Below are 18,482 nucleotides of genomic sequence, written 5' to 3' on the forward strand. Positions count from 1 at the left end.
CACTATCAATCATAGCTATATCAGTTATAGAAAAATTATTATCAATTAAAATAGTACATTTAATATACCATTTGTGTGCAGTAACAATTTGCATCATACCTAAAAATAAATCAGATTTTTCATCAAAAATTTCTTTTTCTTTATCATTAGAAAAATCAGAAAATCCTTTAGTCGAAGATTCAGGTAGAGAATTATTTTTCTCAATTTGAGTAATCCGGTGATCGCAAATCATTTGATTTTGCTTAAGAGACTTAATATCTCTTTTCAAATTTTCGATTTCTTCTTTTAAATCATCAAAAGAAGTATCTCGACTAGGAGTACTGGACTTTTGAAGTCTTCTATTTATTTCAGATAAAGAATATGGTGCAAAGTGTTCAAATTCGTTTTTGTATTTTTCAACAGTTTTTGAACTACTAGAACTTGAACTTGCAGCTAAAGTAATAATTTTTTCACGAAGTTTTTCATCAGTAACTTCTTTTAAAAGTTCTATTACATTGTCAGATGTAATAGTTTTTATATTAAGATCATCAAATTGTGATTTCAATTTATAAAATTCGTCACTATCACAAGCACAAATATCACCTTTGCAAGCAGTGCAAGCAGTATCAACATTTTTATTATTATCAGAAAAATCAATTAACTCAACTTCAGCTTCAGATTCAGTCTCTGAGTAATAGTCAGATTCTGATCCCGAAGTGTATAACAAGCCATAAACCTTATCGTATAACTCATCATCGAGTTCTAAGGTTTTTAGCTTTTGAAGCTTGCAGTTTGGAGAAATATGACCAAACTTTCCACACTTATAACACTTAATATCAGCGAGATCACGTTTGGATCTATTCTTCGCAAATCGAGTAGATTTCCTGTTCGCTTTTCTAGTATCACGTTCTTCCTTAGGCCTATATCTAGACCTCTTTTTCTTATACGGGCTATCCGGGTTAGGGTACCTATGATATTTGGTTTTCTTCTTCCTATTTTGAGTGGAAGTTCCGGGTAAACCAAACTGGGTACAAAAGTCACCTACTTGGGACCTTTCTTTAAGCTTATCTATCTTAAGCTGTCTAGAAAGTCTTAGCTCATTACATAATTTAAGACCTTCTTCTGTACAAACACCTATAAGCTTACCATAGGTATAATTATTATACAGAATCTCTCCGCAACTACCCTTTAACACATTCCTTACTCTTTCAGCAAATAAGGAAGGGAGGCCGTCTATAAACTTGGCTTTCCAGTGCTCATATCTATTCTCGGGTAGTTCCATAACTCTACTCATAAAAGTATCTTTATACCATCTAAACTCACTAAGGGTCTTACATCTAAGTCCATTAAGTAAAGTTCGGACGGTCTGATGGTTTGAGGTAAATCTACCGTTGAAATGCTCTAAAATTGTAAGGATAAGAGTATAAACTGCATCTTCTCTACCCACTACTAGAGCCATACCTATGTTATCAACACCTTCGTCGGTTGCCATAGCATTAATAACGAACGCCTTTTCCTCTACAGATAAATGATTATCCCACCAGCCACGAAGTTGGCCAGTAAAACCTGCAATAATCATTTTGCAAATAGTTCTATCTGTATTTTTAACACTTTTACAGATAGTCGAATACATGAGCATTCTGTGTACGAGAATGGTTAATTGTCTATCAGTTAGACCATCAAGATTCCATTCATAAATTTCGGAACCGTTATAAGACGTATTAGTCTGATTCCAATCTCGTTCCTCAATCAACACATCTTGAGGAGTAGGACGAGGATAATAATAGGTCTGCATTCTCGGTTTATCAGCATACCTATGATTTTGCTTAACAATCCCTTTGAGTTTATTAAACTCTGACCAAGTCTCAGTTTTATAATCAGAAACGGTCTCCATTTTATCAGCAAAATTTTTTGATAAATCAATAGGTCTAATATTTAAACCAGAAAGCTTTTTATCTAAAAGCTGAGCTAAGTCATCAAGAGATTTAAATTTAAAATCTTGAATCTCAGGAGGTCTTTGAATATGGGTAAGAATGTTTTGATCAACTGTTTTACTTCCTGAAGTGGAGGCAATATCAGTTGGTCCTTTCTTAGTACCCATTTTTTTTATTAAAATAGTCAAATCATCAAGTTTTTTATCAAGAGAACCAATATGTTCTCCTAAAATTTTAACATATAAACCCAAATAATTGTTTTGAGAAATCAATTTATTAATTTCTGCAATACTAATAGCTGCCACATTATCATCAATAAATTTTTGAAAGGCAGTGAAAGTAATACCAGTATTATTAGGTAAAATAAAGGGAGCCTGAGGCGGATAAATTGCTTTAGTAATATTACCACTCCCGTCTTTATAAGATCTTTCTAATACCTTTATATAAAGAGGTAAATAAGTTGTTATAAACCAAGGAACAAAATACATAATTTGATTATGTAAGGCACAAGTTTCATAAAATTCTTGAGATATATTACTCAAATCCTCTTTACTATAAGTATCAAAAAACCATGTTTTAAACTGGTTCCATTTTTCACTAAAAAATTCTTTTTGAATATAAATACGGGCCCGAGAACCTGGGCTAAAATCAATTTGGTGTGGAATCATTAAATATTATTGGGGTCGAAATCCATCTCAGATAGAGAAGGAATATCCTTATCTGAAATATTGTCATTATCTTGAACAATATTTGTTTGAGGGTTAATCTTAACCCTTTCAACCCTCTTATCTTTGGAATCAGGCTTATCGCTAGCAATAGTGTGTAAAGAAGCCGCACGATTGCGAGCTGGACCGTAAACTGGTTCAACAGGGGAAATATGTTGCATAGCAGGTAGAAGTCTGTGATTAGAAAAAGAATGCCTATTATAAATAGTAGACTTATCATCAAATTGAATACAAATCCTACCATCCGGATTTTGAGTGACATGCGAAAATTCAGTATTTGACAAGTCGTTAGTAATCTGACTTGGGGATATAACAGAATTTAAAGTCCATGTAGTCGGAAAATTAATTTCCTCCCATCTGATAGGTCTCCTAGTGGTGACCTTGGATTTTGCAAAATTGGTTTCGACCAATATGGTCTGATCCGAAGTATCGTATAACTTACATTTCGGATTTAAAGTAGATAATAATTAGAAATAAATCCTATAGGACAGACATATAAGTTCAGAACCAGGCGCATAATTATAACCATGCGTTTTCACATTTAAAGTTAAAGCATCAAGAATATTAACATCAGAAAGAGATAGTTGCAAATTGGGTTGAGTATTAAAATATACTGGACCATAGGCCACTGTAGATTCTATCGAACCCATTAGAGACTGTCTGAAATTCAGATTTCTAGCATCTCTAAGAGCTGCTAAGAAGGTCTCTGGTAACCCTTTAAGGGTTAAAGGTTTAAAAGCAATTTGAACCATACCAATATGCACATAATGGTAATGATGTTTATATAAATCTATATCATGCTTGTTTAACAAACGAATAGTCTGTTCAGATGAATTTAATGCTAAAGACTGTTCAGTCGTTTTTATCAATTGTTTAGAAGAAAGTTTATCAAACCAACCATAATCATAAATGGTTTTTATAGAAACTTTAGGAATTGTCCATTTATTTAACAAATCAAGGTTTTGAGGTATATCTACCTCTTCAAGTCTAGTACTTTTAGTACTTGTTTCTCCCAGATCCATTCCAAAAGCTTCATATCTATGTTGAATCTTTCATATCTATTACACAATTACCATGAAAATATCTAGGCTATGATACCAGTTTTTACACCAGGATCTAGGTAGGCGGGCGGTAGTCCGCACGGCCATCCAGATCTAGCTGCTTTAGTACACTTTAAAGGTTGGCGGTAGTCCGCACGACCAATAAGGATTCGAAATATACGGAAATTCTATTATAGTTTAATGACTGTATGGAAGGATCTATATCCTTTTACCCAAGCAAGGGGCCTGTCTAAGCCCGATACATACTCTTACTGAGCCCATGTGTCTAGCAGTTCTAACTATGAAAGAGATAGCCCTTTTGACAACTTCACATACACACACATATATATATAGGCTATTTTTTTTAATTTTTTTTATGTAAGGCACTTTCTTGTAAATTATATATGTATATACTAGTATAAATTGCTTATATATAGCTATATAAATATATATATAGTATATATAGTATGTATAGTATGTATATATAAGGGTGTATTATGTGTATATATAATTATATATTGCCTATATATATATATATATATATATATATATATATATATATATATATATAGTTTATATGTATTAGATATATATATTTATATGTATTAGAGATATATATAGTGCCTTATATATGTGTGTATGTATATATATACACATACACACACACACATATATATATATAGGCTATTTTTTTTAATTTTTTTTATGTAAGGCACTTTCTTGTAAACTATATATGTATATACTAGTATAAATTGCTTATATATAGCTATATAAATATATATAGTATATATAGTATATATAGTATGTATAGTATGTATATATAAGGGTGTATTATGTGTATATATATATATATATATATATATATATATATATATATATATATATATAGTTTATATGTATTAGATATATAATATATATATACTATATCAAATTTAAACACAAAATAAATTGCAAAGAAATATTCAAGGGAATGTCTTATATATTTTACTATTACGACATTGACAAAGAATGGTAATATCTTTCTTAGTCTTCCTCCCCCTAATGGAATGAGCACAACAAGGTACTAATACCACCATTAAAAGGAAAAAAACTAAGGAAGATGTGCCAAAATACAAGTTACATGTTAGTCTACGTATTATCTCTAACAAATCTCATAAATCCTTGAAGGTCCGGAGGAATTTTCGTTGGTGGTGGTGGAAAAGAAGCTTGTTCATCACCGCTTCCGGGAGAAGCAGCATCTTGCGCAAGTTCCGCTAGCATTTCTTCATAAGCTTCATCTATCTCCGGTTGTGATTCTGCAAGTCCAAAATTTCTTCTTTCCGAACGGATCCAATCTCTGAAGAGTACTGATTTTTCCAAGCTCTCCCTCATAGACGCTCTATGATCACCGATTTGAAGTCTTGCTTGACTGAATGCACTCTCCGATGCCACTGTTGAAGCTTGAACACCTAAAATATCTCGAGCCATACTTGAAAGAACCGGATAGTGTTTTTGTTTGTCCTTCCACCATTCCAAAACATCGAAGGAGCCGTCGGGATTCTCTGATTCAAGTCCCTGCGACAAATAAACTTGAAGCTCATTTAGTTGTGAACTATCACCAAAATTATCACCTTGAGAACCCCTGAACTCCGTCCAAGAACTAAGGGCTTTTAGGCCCGCAGTTCTTTTAGATGCTTGCGAACTAGACGAAGTGGAGTTGGAACATTTGGTCTAGCTTGATCTAAGGCAAGTTGATAAGCATTATAAATAGTTTGAACATTTATTTTAATTGAGGCTTTTTCATCTCCAAGTGCGCAAATTCCTTAGCTGAAAGTGATAAAACGTTATAAATTTTTGAATACCAAAAGTGAGGACCTCCTAATTTCATTGTAGGATTTAACAATGCAGCACCAAAAATAGGGGGGATAGGGAAAAAATATATTTTAAACTTAGCTTTCATAGAATTAATAGCTTCTTCATAAATTACTCCACCCTCTGAAAATTGAGTAAATAAATCTACAAGTGCTGCAATATAAACTAAACAGTTAGAAATAGTAGGATAATATTGGCCAGATAATTCATTTGTAGCAATATGAAATTGTTCTAAAAAGTCTACAAGCATTTTAACATTACTCCAATCTTGATTTGTAAGGTGCTCATCATCATCATCATCACCATCACCTACACGAGCATTATACGTTGCGCTTATTGGGTTCCTATATTCATATGCAACAACTAAACTTTCATACATGTAATTCCATCTAGTCGGACAAGGTTTAGGAACCTTTCTTTCTCTAAGGCCAAATTCATCACATTTTTTAAAATAGTCTCTAAGTCTACTTCTACGGTTTGAATAAAAAAGCCAATTAAGAGCCATTTTAACCTTTTCAATTTCTACATTTAAACTTTCATACCAGCACCGACGATTAAATGGTAAATATGACAAATACATCTAACATGAAAAATATTACTAAATGCAGGATTTAGTGTAGTTGTAAGCAAGCCTATAGCATTAGTGTTACTAGAAGCATTATCCATTGAAACCGACATAATTTTATCTCTAATGCAAAAATATCTACAAATATCTGCAACTGTGTTAGCAATAAACTTACCTGTGTGGCGTGAATTAATTATTCTATAAGCAATAATACGCTTTTGCATTATCCACTCCTCATCTATCCAATGACTTGTAACAGTTAGATAATCACAGTCATTACCACTTCAACCAATATCAGTAGTAATAGCAATGCGACAATCTATATGAGTAAATAAATAACGCAAATATTATTCATATTCATGTTTATATTTATAAATATCGCTCTTTACGGTTACGCGAGGCCATCCTTTATAAGTAGGATTAAAAACTCTTCTAATATAATGCACAAAGTGAGGATTAGAAGGAAAACTATAGGGTAAGCACATAATAGTAACCATTTTTGCCAATTCTTCACGATCTTTATTTGGATCATAATATAAAATGCCACCGGTAACAGTGTTAATTCCCAGTTGAACTAGATTTGAACCTGTACTAGGGTTAACCGTACTATCTACACTTGTCCCCTCTTGTGCAGCTTTCATTTGTAAAAATCTAGCTTTATCTCTAGGGTGTTTCAATATGTGTCTAGTCAAACTACCCGTACCGCTACGGTCTCCAATAAATTTATGAACTAGTTGAGACCCACAAGTGTTACACTTAGCCTTATTTTTTTCTTTTAGTTGAGTAAAAAAATGCCAAACAAGAGATGTTTCGGGCCGTTTAGAAGGTTGTCTATTAAAAGTAGGGGTTACTACAAGAGGGTCAGGCGGGACATCAGTTGGGTTATTAACAGGACTAGTAGGTGTATCATCTAAATCCGGTTGCGTTTCATCTAAATCATCATTTTCCTCATCATTTTCAAAGATAGTTTCATTAGGATAAAGAGCATTCATAACTTCTTCATTTAATTGTTGACCCGGTGCAACATCATGGCAAACTTGACTATCAGAAAATTAAAAACAAGAGTTATCACTATCAAGAATAATAGGTGGACGAGGACGGGTAACAGGTCTGGGTCGGGGAGCCGGGGGAAGAGTAGTAGCTTGGTTACTAGATTCACCAATTTTAGATTTTCCCTTACCCTTACCACCAAAAATATTTTTCAAAGAAAATATCATATTAATTTTAATTATACTAAATAAAACTAACAAAACTATAATATTAAAACTTAAGAGTTGGAACGCGTTTACCGAATTGACGAACAACTTCTTGAAAATTGAATATCATTGAAGACTTGAATACTTCACTTCACCAACTTCACAATTTTTCACGAAATTGCAGTAATAAAGCAAGCAATTATAGAAGAAAATTAGAGAGAAATTGATGATTTTGTGAGTAAAAATGAAAGAATGGGGAGGGGGGGTATTTATAGTTGAGAATTGGGAAAATGTGTAATTCTAAAAAGTTTGGGGTTAAAGCAAAGTTTGGGGACCAAATGACTATTTTTTAAAGTGGCCAACAGATAAATTTTGAAGGCCAACGACTAGATTTTAAAAATCTGGCCGGCCCGTTGGAGCCCGTTAGGCCCATTGGGCCCGGTTGAATCGGCCCAGGCCTGCCTGCCGGTCCCGGGCTCATGGGCTAAATGTCTTGAACCGGCCCACCACGGGCTTTTACACCACTAGAGCCCAGGCCCGGTTGAACCGGCCCGTTTGGCCCGTTAGGCTCGCGGTCCTGGGCCGGTCCCGGGCCATGCCTGGGCCACAATACAGCCTTAGTGAGGCTGTGATGTTGGACTTCGAGTTTGCAAAGGTGGTCCCGCTATCGTGAAGGGTTGAGATCAATGGTCATCGCGTTCGCGAGGGGTTAGTCGCGTTCGCGTAGAGGAAAGGTGAGTAGCTGGGTCCACGTTGATTTGTTCTTCGCGTTTGCGAGTGGGGAGTCACGCTCGCGATGCGTTGGGAAGCTGAGTCTTCGCGTTCGCATATGGGAAGTCTCAATCGCAATGAAGAAAAAAGTGGTCAACTCAAGTTTGTGCTTCGCAAACGCGAGACGTTGACCACGTTCGCGAAGAAGGATTTTGAATAGCTGGGTAGAATGCTTTAAAGGCCATATCCGCAATTTTGGGTCTAAGTTTCACCATTGTTGGGCGATTTTTGAGCTTTTTGAGGAAGATTGAAGAGAGAATCAAGGGGAAACACTTGGAGGTAAGGTTTATGGACTTAATATTCAATCCTAATATGATTTCTACCTAATTAATCATGGAATTTGTGGAATTTAAGCTTAAAAATTGGAGTTTAGGGCTTGGAAATTGGAGACCTAAATCTAGGGATTTAAGGGGTCATTTGTGGTCGGATTTTGATGTATTTGATATTTATGAACTCGTGAGGGTGTAAGGATTCTAGTTTTGTGATTTTTATCGGAATCCGAGACATGGGCCCGGGGATCGGTTTGGCCAATTTCGGAACTTGTGATGTAAATTGGTTATTTTCGAGTGGGCTTTGTTCCCTTAGCATATTTTGATGGTATAATTATGTATTTGGAGCATCCGGAGGCCGATTCGAGAGGCAAATGCATCGTGGGCTAGAGTTTGGACCGGATAAAGGTAAGTAATGATTGTAAATGCTGTCCTGAGGGTATGCAACCCCAGATTTCACATCGTTGTGCTATTATGAGGTGACGCACATGCTAGATGACGAGCGTGAGGTCATGCACCATTGGGGATTGTGACTTAGTCCGTACCGTATGACTATTAAACTGCATATTTGACTGAAAACTATTGGCTATCATCATATTTTGGGCTGAATGCCATATTTGGGCCTTGTGCCAACTGTATTGGACCCTTAGGGGATTTTTACTACTATTCCTTACTGTTTTGACTTTATATTTGTACTCAGTCATGCTGTATTCAACTGTTTTCATAATTCAACCATATTTACTCTATTTTGACATCTTAAATGATATTTTGGGCTGAGAATCATATTTTTACTGTGCCCGAGTGGCTTTGAGAGATTTCTGATTGAGTAAGGCCGAAGGCCTACATTATGAGGTGATTATAGGATCGGGTTACGGGCCGCAGCGGTATTGTACGGATTCATGATTATGAGGCCGAGGGCCTGAGTTGTTACGCCACAAGGTGGCTTGATATGAGGCCGATATTCTGTTTGATTATGCCATAAGATGGCTTGTTATTGCGCTTGGGCCGTAAGGGCCCCCTCCCGGAGTCTGTACACCCCCAGTGAGCGCGGGTACCTAGTGTAATACGTGATATAGCCCAAGGGGCTGATGTTGTTCCATGTTATTGCCCGAGGGGTTGATACGAGTGATTGTGAGATAGCTCGAAGGGCTGATTCTGTTGATATTTTGCCCGAGGGGCTGATTTATGTGTCTATATTTTCTCACTATTTTCATTCACTCGTTTGAGCTATTAAAAGATGTTTTAAAGAGGTTTACACTGAATTAAGGTGTTTTATGAGTTTTCACTATTTTATTGCATTGTATTGGTTTTATACTACCTCGTTGTAACATTTTGTTTTGTTTTACGTATTTTCTTATCGCTCAGCTGCCTTTACTTTTATTACTTACTGAGTTGGTGTACTCACATTACTCCATGCACCTTGTGTGTAGATCCAGGAGTCTCGGGTCACGCTAGCGAGGGCTGATTGCTTCTAATAGGCTGTTCGGAGTTCACTAGGTAGCTGCTCGACGTTCGCAGCCCAGTGTTTCTCCCTCCTATCTTTACTTTCCTTTGTAGTAACTCTGTAATAGATTGTGTAGTCCTTTTTAATACTCTTAGATATATGTTTAGATGCTCATGACTGGTGACACCCCGATGTCGGGCTGTGTTTGTTTTTGCAATTGTTCTATTTCACTCTATTTTGGGATTTATCACTTATTAATGACTAAATTATGAATTATTATAACTGTTAATTGGTTTTGGGGGTTTGTGTCGGCTGACCTTGTTTCACGAGAGGCACCATCATGACTAGGTCCGGTTTGGGGTCGTGACATATGACATTTGCGAGATTGTTGGCTCAAATAATAAAGCTAAGAGCACAATTTCCAGATTATGCAATTACGACAATTCGTCTTGATAATGCTGGTGAGTTTACATCCCAAGCCTTTAATGATTATTGTATTTCAACTGGGATAACAATTGAGCATTCAGTTGCTCATGTTCATACACAAAATGGCTAGTAAAATCATTAATCAAACACCTCCAATTAATTGCTAGACCAATGCTTATGAGAACAAAACTTCCCATTTCAGTATGGGGTCATGCTATTTTGCATGCAACAACACTTGTGTGGATAAGGCCCACAAGTTATCATAAAGTCTTCCCATTGCAATTGGCTTTTGGTCAAGAGCCAAATATTCCCATCTTAGAATCTTTGGTTGTGCGATATATGTTCAATTGCTCCATCACAATGCACAAAGATGGGTTCTCAAAGAAGGTTGGGAATATATGTTAGATATGAATCTCCTTCTATTATAAAATATCTAGAGCCGATGACTGGAGATTTATTTACGGCAAGATTTTTTGATTGTTATTTTGATGAATCAGTATACCCAATATTAGGGGGAGAAAATAAGCAGCTGAAAAAGGAGATAGATTGGAATGAATTATCACTGTCTTGTTTAGATCCTCAAACAAATCAATGTGAACAAGAGGTTCAAAAGATTATTCATTTGCAAAATATTGCAAATCAATTGCCAGATGTATTCACTGACAGACCAAGGGTAACTAAGTCACATATTCCAGCTTCTAATGCTCCAATTTGAGTTGATATCCCCGAAGGACAACCAATTAAAGCAAATGTTTCTAAGCCACGCTTGAAACGTGGTAGACCAATCGGTTCTAAAGATAAATGTTAATTGGTTATTACTTATTAATGACTAAATAAATGAGTAAATTATGAATTATTATAACTGTTAATTGGTTTTGGGGGTTTGTGTCGGCTGGCCTTATTTCACGAGAGGCACCATCACGACCAGGTCCGGTTTGGGGTCGTGACATATGGCATTTGCGAGATTGTTGGCTCAAATAATAAAACTAAGAGCACAATTTCCAGATTATGCAATTAAGACAATTCGTCTTGATAATGCTGGTGAGTTTACATCCCAAGCCTTTAATGACTATTGTATTTCAACTGGGATAACAACTGAGCATTCAGTTGCTCATGTTCATACACAAAATGGCTAGTAAAATCATTAATCAAACGCATCCAATTAATTGCTAGCCCAATGCTTATGAGAACAAAACTTCCTATTTCAGTATGGGGTCATGCTATTTTGCATGCAACAACACTTGTGTGGATAAGGCCCACAAGTTATCATAAAGTCTTCCCATTGCAATTGGCTTTTGGTCAAGAGCCAAATATTCCCATCTTAGAATCTTTGGTTGTGCGATATATGTTCCAATTGCCCCATCACAATGCACAAAGATGGGTCCTCAAAGAAGGTTGGAGATATATGTTAGTATGAATCTCCTTCTATTATAAAATATCTAGAGCCGATGACTGGAGATTTATTTACGACAAGATTTTCTGATTGTTATTTTGATGAATCAGTATACCCAACATTAGGGGGAGAAAATAAGTAGCTAAAAAAGGAGATAGATTGGAATGTATCACTGTCTTATTTAGATCCTCAAACAAATCAATGTTAACAAGAGGTTCAGAAGTTTATTCATTTGCAAAATATTGCAAATCAATTGCTAGATGCATTCACTGACCTACCAAGGGTGACTAAGTCACATATTCCGGCTTCTAATGCTCCAATTTGAGTTGATATCCCCGTAGGACAATCAATTAAAGAAAATGATTCTAAGCCATGCTTAAAACGTGGTAGACCAATCGGTTCTAAAGATAAAAATCCTCGAAAAAGAAAAGGAGAAAATGATCAAAGTGATCATAACACGGAGGTAGTGGCTCAAGAAGAGCCCAAAGACGTAACAAATGATAAGACCTTAGGGGAGGTCCAGGCACCTGAAAATAATGAGAATGAAGAGATATCAATAAGTTACGTCTCAACAGGAAAAAGATGGAACTGAAATAATATTGTTATCGATAACATTTTTGCTTATAATGTTGCTGTTGAAATAATGCAACAAGATGAGGATCTTGAACCAAAATCTATCGATGAATATAGATAGAGAAATGATTGGCCAAAATGGAAAGACATTATCTAGGCAGAGTTAACTTTACTTGGAAAACGTGAAGTCTTCAGACCCATAGTTCGAACACCTGATGGCATAAAACCAGTAGGGTATAAATGGATTTTTATGCGAAAACGAAATGATAAAATGAAGTCGTTAGATATAAAGCGCGACTTGTGGCACAAGGTTTTCGCAAAGGCCTGTCATTGATTATATGGAGACATATTCTCCTGTAGTGGATGCTATCACCTCCAGGTATCTCATAAATTTGGAAGTCCATGAAAAATTTAATATGCATCTAATGGATGTTGTCACAACCTATTTGTATGGATCATTAGACAACGAAAATTTATGAAAGTACCAGAGGGATTTAAAGTGCCAGAAGCATATAAAAGTTTTCGTGAAACTTGTTCAATAAAATTTCAGAAATCTTTATACGGATTGTAACAATCAGGTCGTATGTGGTACAATCTCCTAAGTGAATACTTGTTGAAATAAGGGTACAAGAATGATCCAATTTGTCCTTGTGTCTTTATAAAAAGGTTTGGATCTGAATTTGTTATAATCGTCGTGTATGTTGATGATTTAAATATTATTGGAACTCCTGGGGAGCTTCCAAAAACAATAGACTATTTGAAGAAAGAATTTGAAATGAAAGATCTTGAAAAGACAAGATTTTGTCTTGGTCTACAAATTGAGTATATGAAAGATGAAATATTTGTCCATCAATCAACGTACATCAAAAAGATTTTAAAGCGATTCTATATGGATAAAGCACATCTATTGAGTACCCCCGATGGTTGTGAGATCACTTGATATAAAGAAAGATCCATTCCGACCTCAGGAAAATGATGAAGAGCTTCTTGGTGCCGAAGTACCATATCTTAGTGCAATTGGGGCATTAATGTATCTTGCCAATAATTCCGGACCAGATATAGCTTTCTTAGTAAGCTTATTAGCAAGATTTAGTTTTTCGCCAACACAAAGACACTGGAATGGTATTAAACATATATTTAGATACCTCAAAGGGACCACTGATATGAGTTTATTTTATTCAAATGGATCCAAGTCATCATTGATTGGTTATGCAGATGCAGGATATTTGTCTGATCCATATCGAGGTTGATCTCAGACAGGCTATTTGTTTACAAGTGGAGGCACAACCATATCATGGCGTTCAACGAAAGAGACTATGGTTGCTACTTCTTCAAATTATGCAGAGATAATAGCCATTCACGAAACAAGTCGAGAATTCGTTTGGTTGAGATCGATAACTCAACACATTCAGGAAACATGTGGTCTTTTTTCGAAAGAGAATATTCCAACAATATTGTATGAAGACAGTGTTGCATGCATAACTCAATTGAAAGGACGATACATCAAAGGAGATAGAACAAAACATATTTCACCGAAATTCTTTTTCACTCATGATCTTCAAAAGAATTGTGAAATAAATGTTCAACAAGTTCGTTCAAGTGATAATTTAGCTGATCTATTCACTAAGGCATTACCAACCTCAACATTTGAAAACCTAATATATAAGATTAGAAAGCGTTGTCTTCGAGACATTAAGTGATATTTTTATCAGGGGGAGTAACTACGCGCTGCATTCTTTTCCTTAACTAAAGTTTTGTCCCACTGGGTTTTTCTGGTAAGGTTTTTAATGAGGCAACAAGCAATGCATATTATAAATAACTATGTACGTCCCAATATTTTTTTTTGTAAGTTCTTAATGAGGCACATTATCTTACATGGACATCCAAGGGGGAGTGTTATGAATAGTTTATAGATTGGATGTCCATGTATGTGAGTAGCTCACAGATGAAATCTCCTACTTTATGTCCATCCCATTCACTATTTACAATAGTAAGACTTCTCATTTTATGCCTATAAAAGGCTATGTAAATTGTAATGGAGAACACACCAAAGTGAAAGAAGAAAAGAGTTCCTCTTTCTTTCTGTCTCTCTTTCTTTCTGTCTATTCTTATTTATATTTTACTGAATTGCTTTTATTTTTTATATATATATATATATATATATATATATATATATATATATATATATATATATATATATATATATATATATAACCAAAAACAAATTTTACCCTATTGCATGAAGAAGAAGAAAAATTAAATGGATTAACCTTATTATTAACTGAAAAGGATTATTAGAAGATATGATAATAAAGGATTAATTGATAACTTTGTGTCCAAAAGATAAAAAGATAAATTCTAGCTAAAATACATATGAAATTTCATTAAAAATGATTAGGCCTCATAAATAATTTTGGCTTTAGGCCACTACTATAGTTGAGCCGCCCCTGCTTATGCATTTTACCTTTAAACATCATTCAAATTAATGTTAGCACCTATAAGCAGGATCTCTAAATGTGAATGTATAGGTACATATCAGTATTACATATAATACATGCTTTTAACTCAAGGAAGGTGAATTGCTTAGAAGCAACAGTTCTTACACAGGTGCAGTTTGTATCCAAGAGTTTTCAGAAAAAAATTGAGAACTCAAGACTACAAAAGAAGTTCTCCAAGTTTTTTCTCTTTTTTTTTGGGGGAGATAACAGAAGATGAGACAAAGTTGTTATTCATTGTAATTACTAATCTTGAGAGAAATGCAAAGGAGGAAAACCTTCCAGTCGTGATTTTAATTACCTTTTGTTCCATGAGTATAGAGGTCAACAAAACATGTATACACATGATAAAATATTAAAAGCAAGATGCAATAGGGACTACCTTTACCTGCAAAACAACTATTGATATATAGAAAATATAATATTATTTTATATGTTATGAAATCAATTAGGATATTTAGAGAACTGTTACTAAGCCTTCTCTCAGTGTGAGTGGTCACATGATATATTAATATCAACATAGCATCTCTTGATTTTATACTTACCTCTAAGAGCATTGCATAAAAGTTGTTGATCATAGACAACTTTCTATGTCAGCAATTGTAACCCCACTTTCCTCGCCAGTAACGTGCGATATAGTTTCTACTCGATCGGGTGTTGTACTGCTCTCTCTCTCTATTTGGTGATATTTTCTTTACCTTTTTAAAATAAACTTAAGAATCTTACTTAGAATCTCCATTTTACAGAAAGTACTCAGATTTCTAAGTAGATTTTGGAAGCTTGGGCAAGCATGCCCCAAATGATCTTCAATTTTTCAAGTATAAATGCAGGGTTTGGTTCCACTCTACGGCAGGGAAAAATTACTTACCATGAATATATCCAGGTATATGATGGCAGTGCCTAAACTAAGATCATACAGGTCGGCAAAGGGCAGAGATGTCGGACTCAACCAGATTGCATTATTTGAAGGCACAGTTGCTGGTGGTAATGGTGAACAAGTTCTCAGTAGAGATGTTTCCAGGCTCGGCCAGCTCTTTGATTTCTTTAGAATGTTATCATTCTACTTTACTACTATCTGATACTGCTTCTTATGTCCTTCTCACACTTTGATCTGTTATGCTAAACAAGAAATAGGATCATGATTTCCTACAAATTGAGCAATTTCTTGAATTGCTTACAAAATCTTAATTGAGTGACCAATGAGTATGTATGTCTTTCTTATCCTTGAAGAATGATGCTTCTCTTTTCGCCTTTTGGAAATAATCTCTGTTTTTTGCACCTACTTTACCTTCCTAGCTTTAGATTGTAGTATCATTCTCCTTCTATCTTATCTCCACAGATGCGCAAACAATCCTCTCAAAAGATATACCATTTGGACAACTTCTCGAAAAAATTGTTTTGAAAAAGTTTGTACGAAAAGAGAATGTGTTTTGTTAGCTGTATTATTTTTGAAGATCTCTAAGTGTTTTGTGAGTGAATAATATTTTTTCTTTGAAGAAACACTGTCAAACCACTTCTCCACATAACTGTTTTTTTTTTTCCAAACAAACTTCTTGAAGAGCTAAACAGAGAAGTCTCATGCTACAACTTTTTGCAATAGCTCCAAGAAAATTCCAGGAGAACGCCACTGATCTCTATGGAGAACTCATCAAATGCTTGTACTATTTTTTTTTCCGATGGTCTTTCACATTTCAATTCTAGTGCTCTTTTTCTATGGAACTTACTTTCTTGTTTGGCCTCTTAACTGCCTGTCTATTCTCTTTTTTCATGTGCTCACATGAATGTGTTTTTTTTTTTGTTATAGCTCTTTTCTATTCTTGTGGGAATATCAAATAGTCTACCAATCTTTGGCCTTCTTCCGCATGGAAACTGTGCTTCTGTTGGTGGTATATGCTGCTTACGGCTACAACGATGGTGGTGCTTTATCTTACATACTTCTCACTGTTAGCAATTGGTTCTTAGCTGTTTCTTGGCTTTTTGCTCCATGTTTGTTGAAGCCAGCGGGATTTGAATGGCAGAAGTAAGTAACCCCTAATAACTTTATTTCTGATCCTGTCCTTCCTGATATGACCACACATCCATCTTAACATCCTCATTTCAGCTACTTTCAGCTTCTGGACATGGGACTTCTTGATGGGCCAGCACTCACCCCCATACAACGTAGCCGGTCCAACCACCACTATGTAAAACTTGCCAAGTCCGGCTGGGACACTTTTATCATATAAAAACCCTAAGGCGAGCCTCCATCTCATCCACACTGCTCCAATATGATGGGTAGCATCCTCGTCAATCTCTCCTTTGCCTTGCATAATAGACCTAAAATACTTGAAACTATCTCTTTTGGGGACGACTTGAGTACAAATCTTCACTTTTACTCCTTCTTCATACATCCCATCACTGAACTTGCACTCCAAGTAATCAGTTTTTGGCCTACTCAACTTAATACCCTTAGACTCCAGCGTCTGTCTCCAGACTTCCAACCTAGCATTAACTCCGTCATGCGTCTCATCAATCAGGACTATGTCATCAGCGAATAACATACACTATGATACCTCCCCTTGTATGTGTCGCGTCAGCACCTTTAACGCTAAGGCAAACAAAAACGGGCGAAGAGCCGATCCCTGACGTAAACCTATCTCCACTAGGAAATCATCCGAGTCTCCTCTCGCAGTCCTCACCCGAGTCTTCGCTCCTTCGCACATGTCCTTAATCACCCTAATGTACGCCACTAGGACACCGCTAGCTTTCATACATCTCCATAGGACCTCTCTCGGGACTTTATCATAGGCCTTCTCCGGGTTTATGAATACCATATGCAAGTTCTTCTTCCTTTCCCTATAGTGCTCCACCAATCTCTCACAAGGTGAATAGCTTATATAGTAGACCTTCCCGACATAAATTCGAACTAGTTCCCGGAAATAGTAATACTACGTCACGCCCTCCTCTCCACTACTCTCTATCAAATTTTTCGGAGTATGACTCAACAGCTTGACACCCCTATAGTTGTTGCAGTCCTGAATATCACCTTTGTTTTTGTACAATGGGATCATCAAACTCCTCCGTTTTCGGGCATATTTTTCACCCTGAAAATGACATTAAACAACCTAGTAAGCTATTCCAAGCCTGTCCGACCCACTTCCTTCCAAAATTCTACTGAATCTCGTTAAGACCAGTTGCCTTACACCTGCTCTTCTTCCGCATTGCCCCCTCATCGTTCCTAATACGCATGTAAAACCCAAAATCCCTCTTACTCCCCGAGTTTTCCAACTCTCCTAGCACGATGTTCCTATCCCATTCCTCATTCAGGAGTCTATGGAAGTACTCCTGCCATCTACGCCTAATACACGCCTCTTCTGCCAGAACCTTACTATCTTCGTCTTTGATACACCGCACTTGATCCAGGTCCCGATCCTTCCTCTCCCTAATCTTGTCTAACATGTATAGCTTCCTGTTGCCTCCTTTGCCCCAAAGATTCTTATATAATCGCTCAAAAGCTGCAGTCTTAGCCGCCGTGACTGCCAATTTTGCCTTTTTCCTTGCCTTCTTATAACGCTCCCTACAGGTCCTCTGCTATTCCTCGTCCGTGCTCCCCACTTGCTTGAGATATGCCGCTTTCTTACCTTCCACTTTTCCTTGGACCTCCTCATTCCACCACCAATTCCTTTTATGGTTTCTAGAATTACCCTTCGATACCCCTAATACCTCTCTAGCAACTTCCCTAACCTTGCAATCAGTGCAAAGGCCCCTATCACCCCTCATAAAGAGAATGTAATCAATCTGAGTCCTGGTAACCTTACTCCGGAAAGTGACCAAGTGTTCCT

The 18,482-nt window shown here is 36.1% G+C and overlaps 1 protein-coding gene across 1 annotated transcript; it reads right to left on the reverse strand.

Annotated features, from left to right (window-relative positions):
- Positions 1 to 16,619: 16,619 nt before the first annotated feature.
- LOC107817584 (uncharacterized) lies at positions 16,620 to 17,201 on the reverse strand. Its single transcript, XM_075236455.1, has one exon. It carries the CDS (start codon positions 17,199 to 17,201, stop codon positions 16,620 to 16,622), a length of 582 nt encoding a protein of 193 aa, XP_075092556.1.
- Positions 17,202 to 18,482: the final 1,281 nt, after the last annotated feature.

This window comes from Nicotiana tabacum, chromosome 18 (assembly GCF_000715075.1).
Source record: "Nicotiana tabacum cultivar K326 chromosome 18, ASM71507v2, whole genome shotgun sequence".
Taxonomy (NCBI): domain Eukaryota; kingdom Viridiplantae; phylum Streptophyta; class Magnoliopsida; order Solanales; family Solanaceae; genus Nicotiana; species Nicotiana tabacum.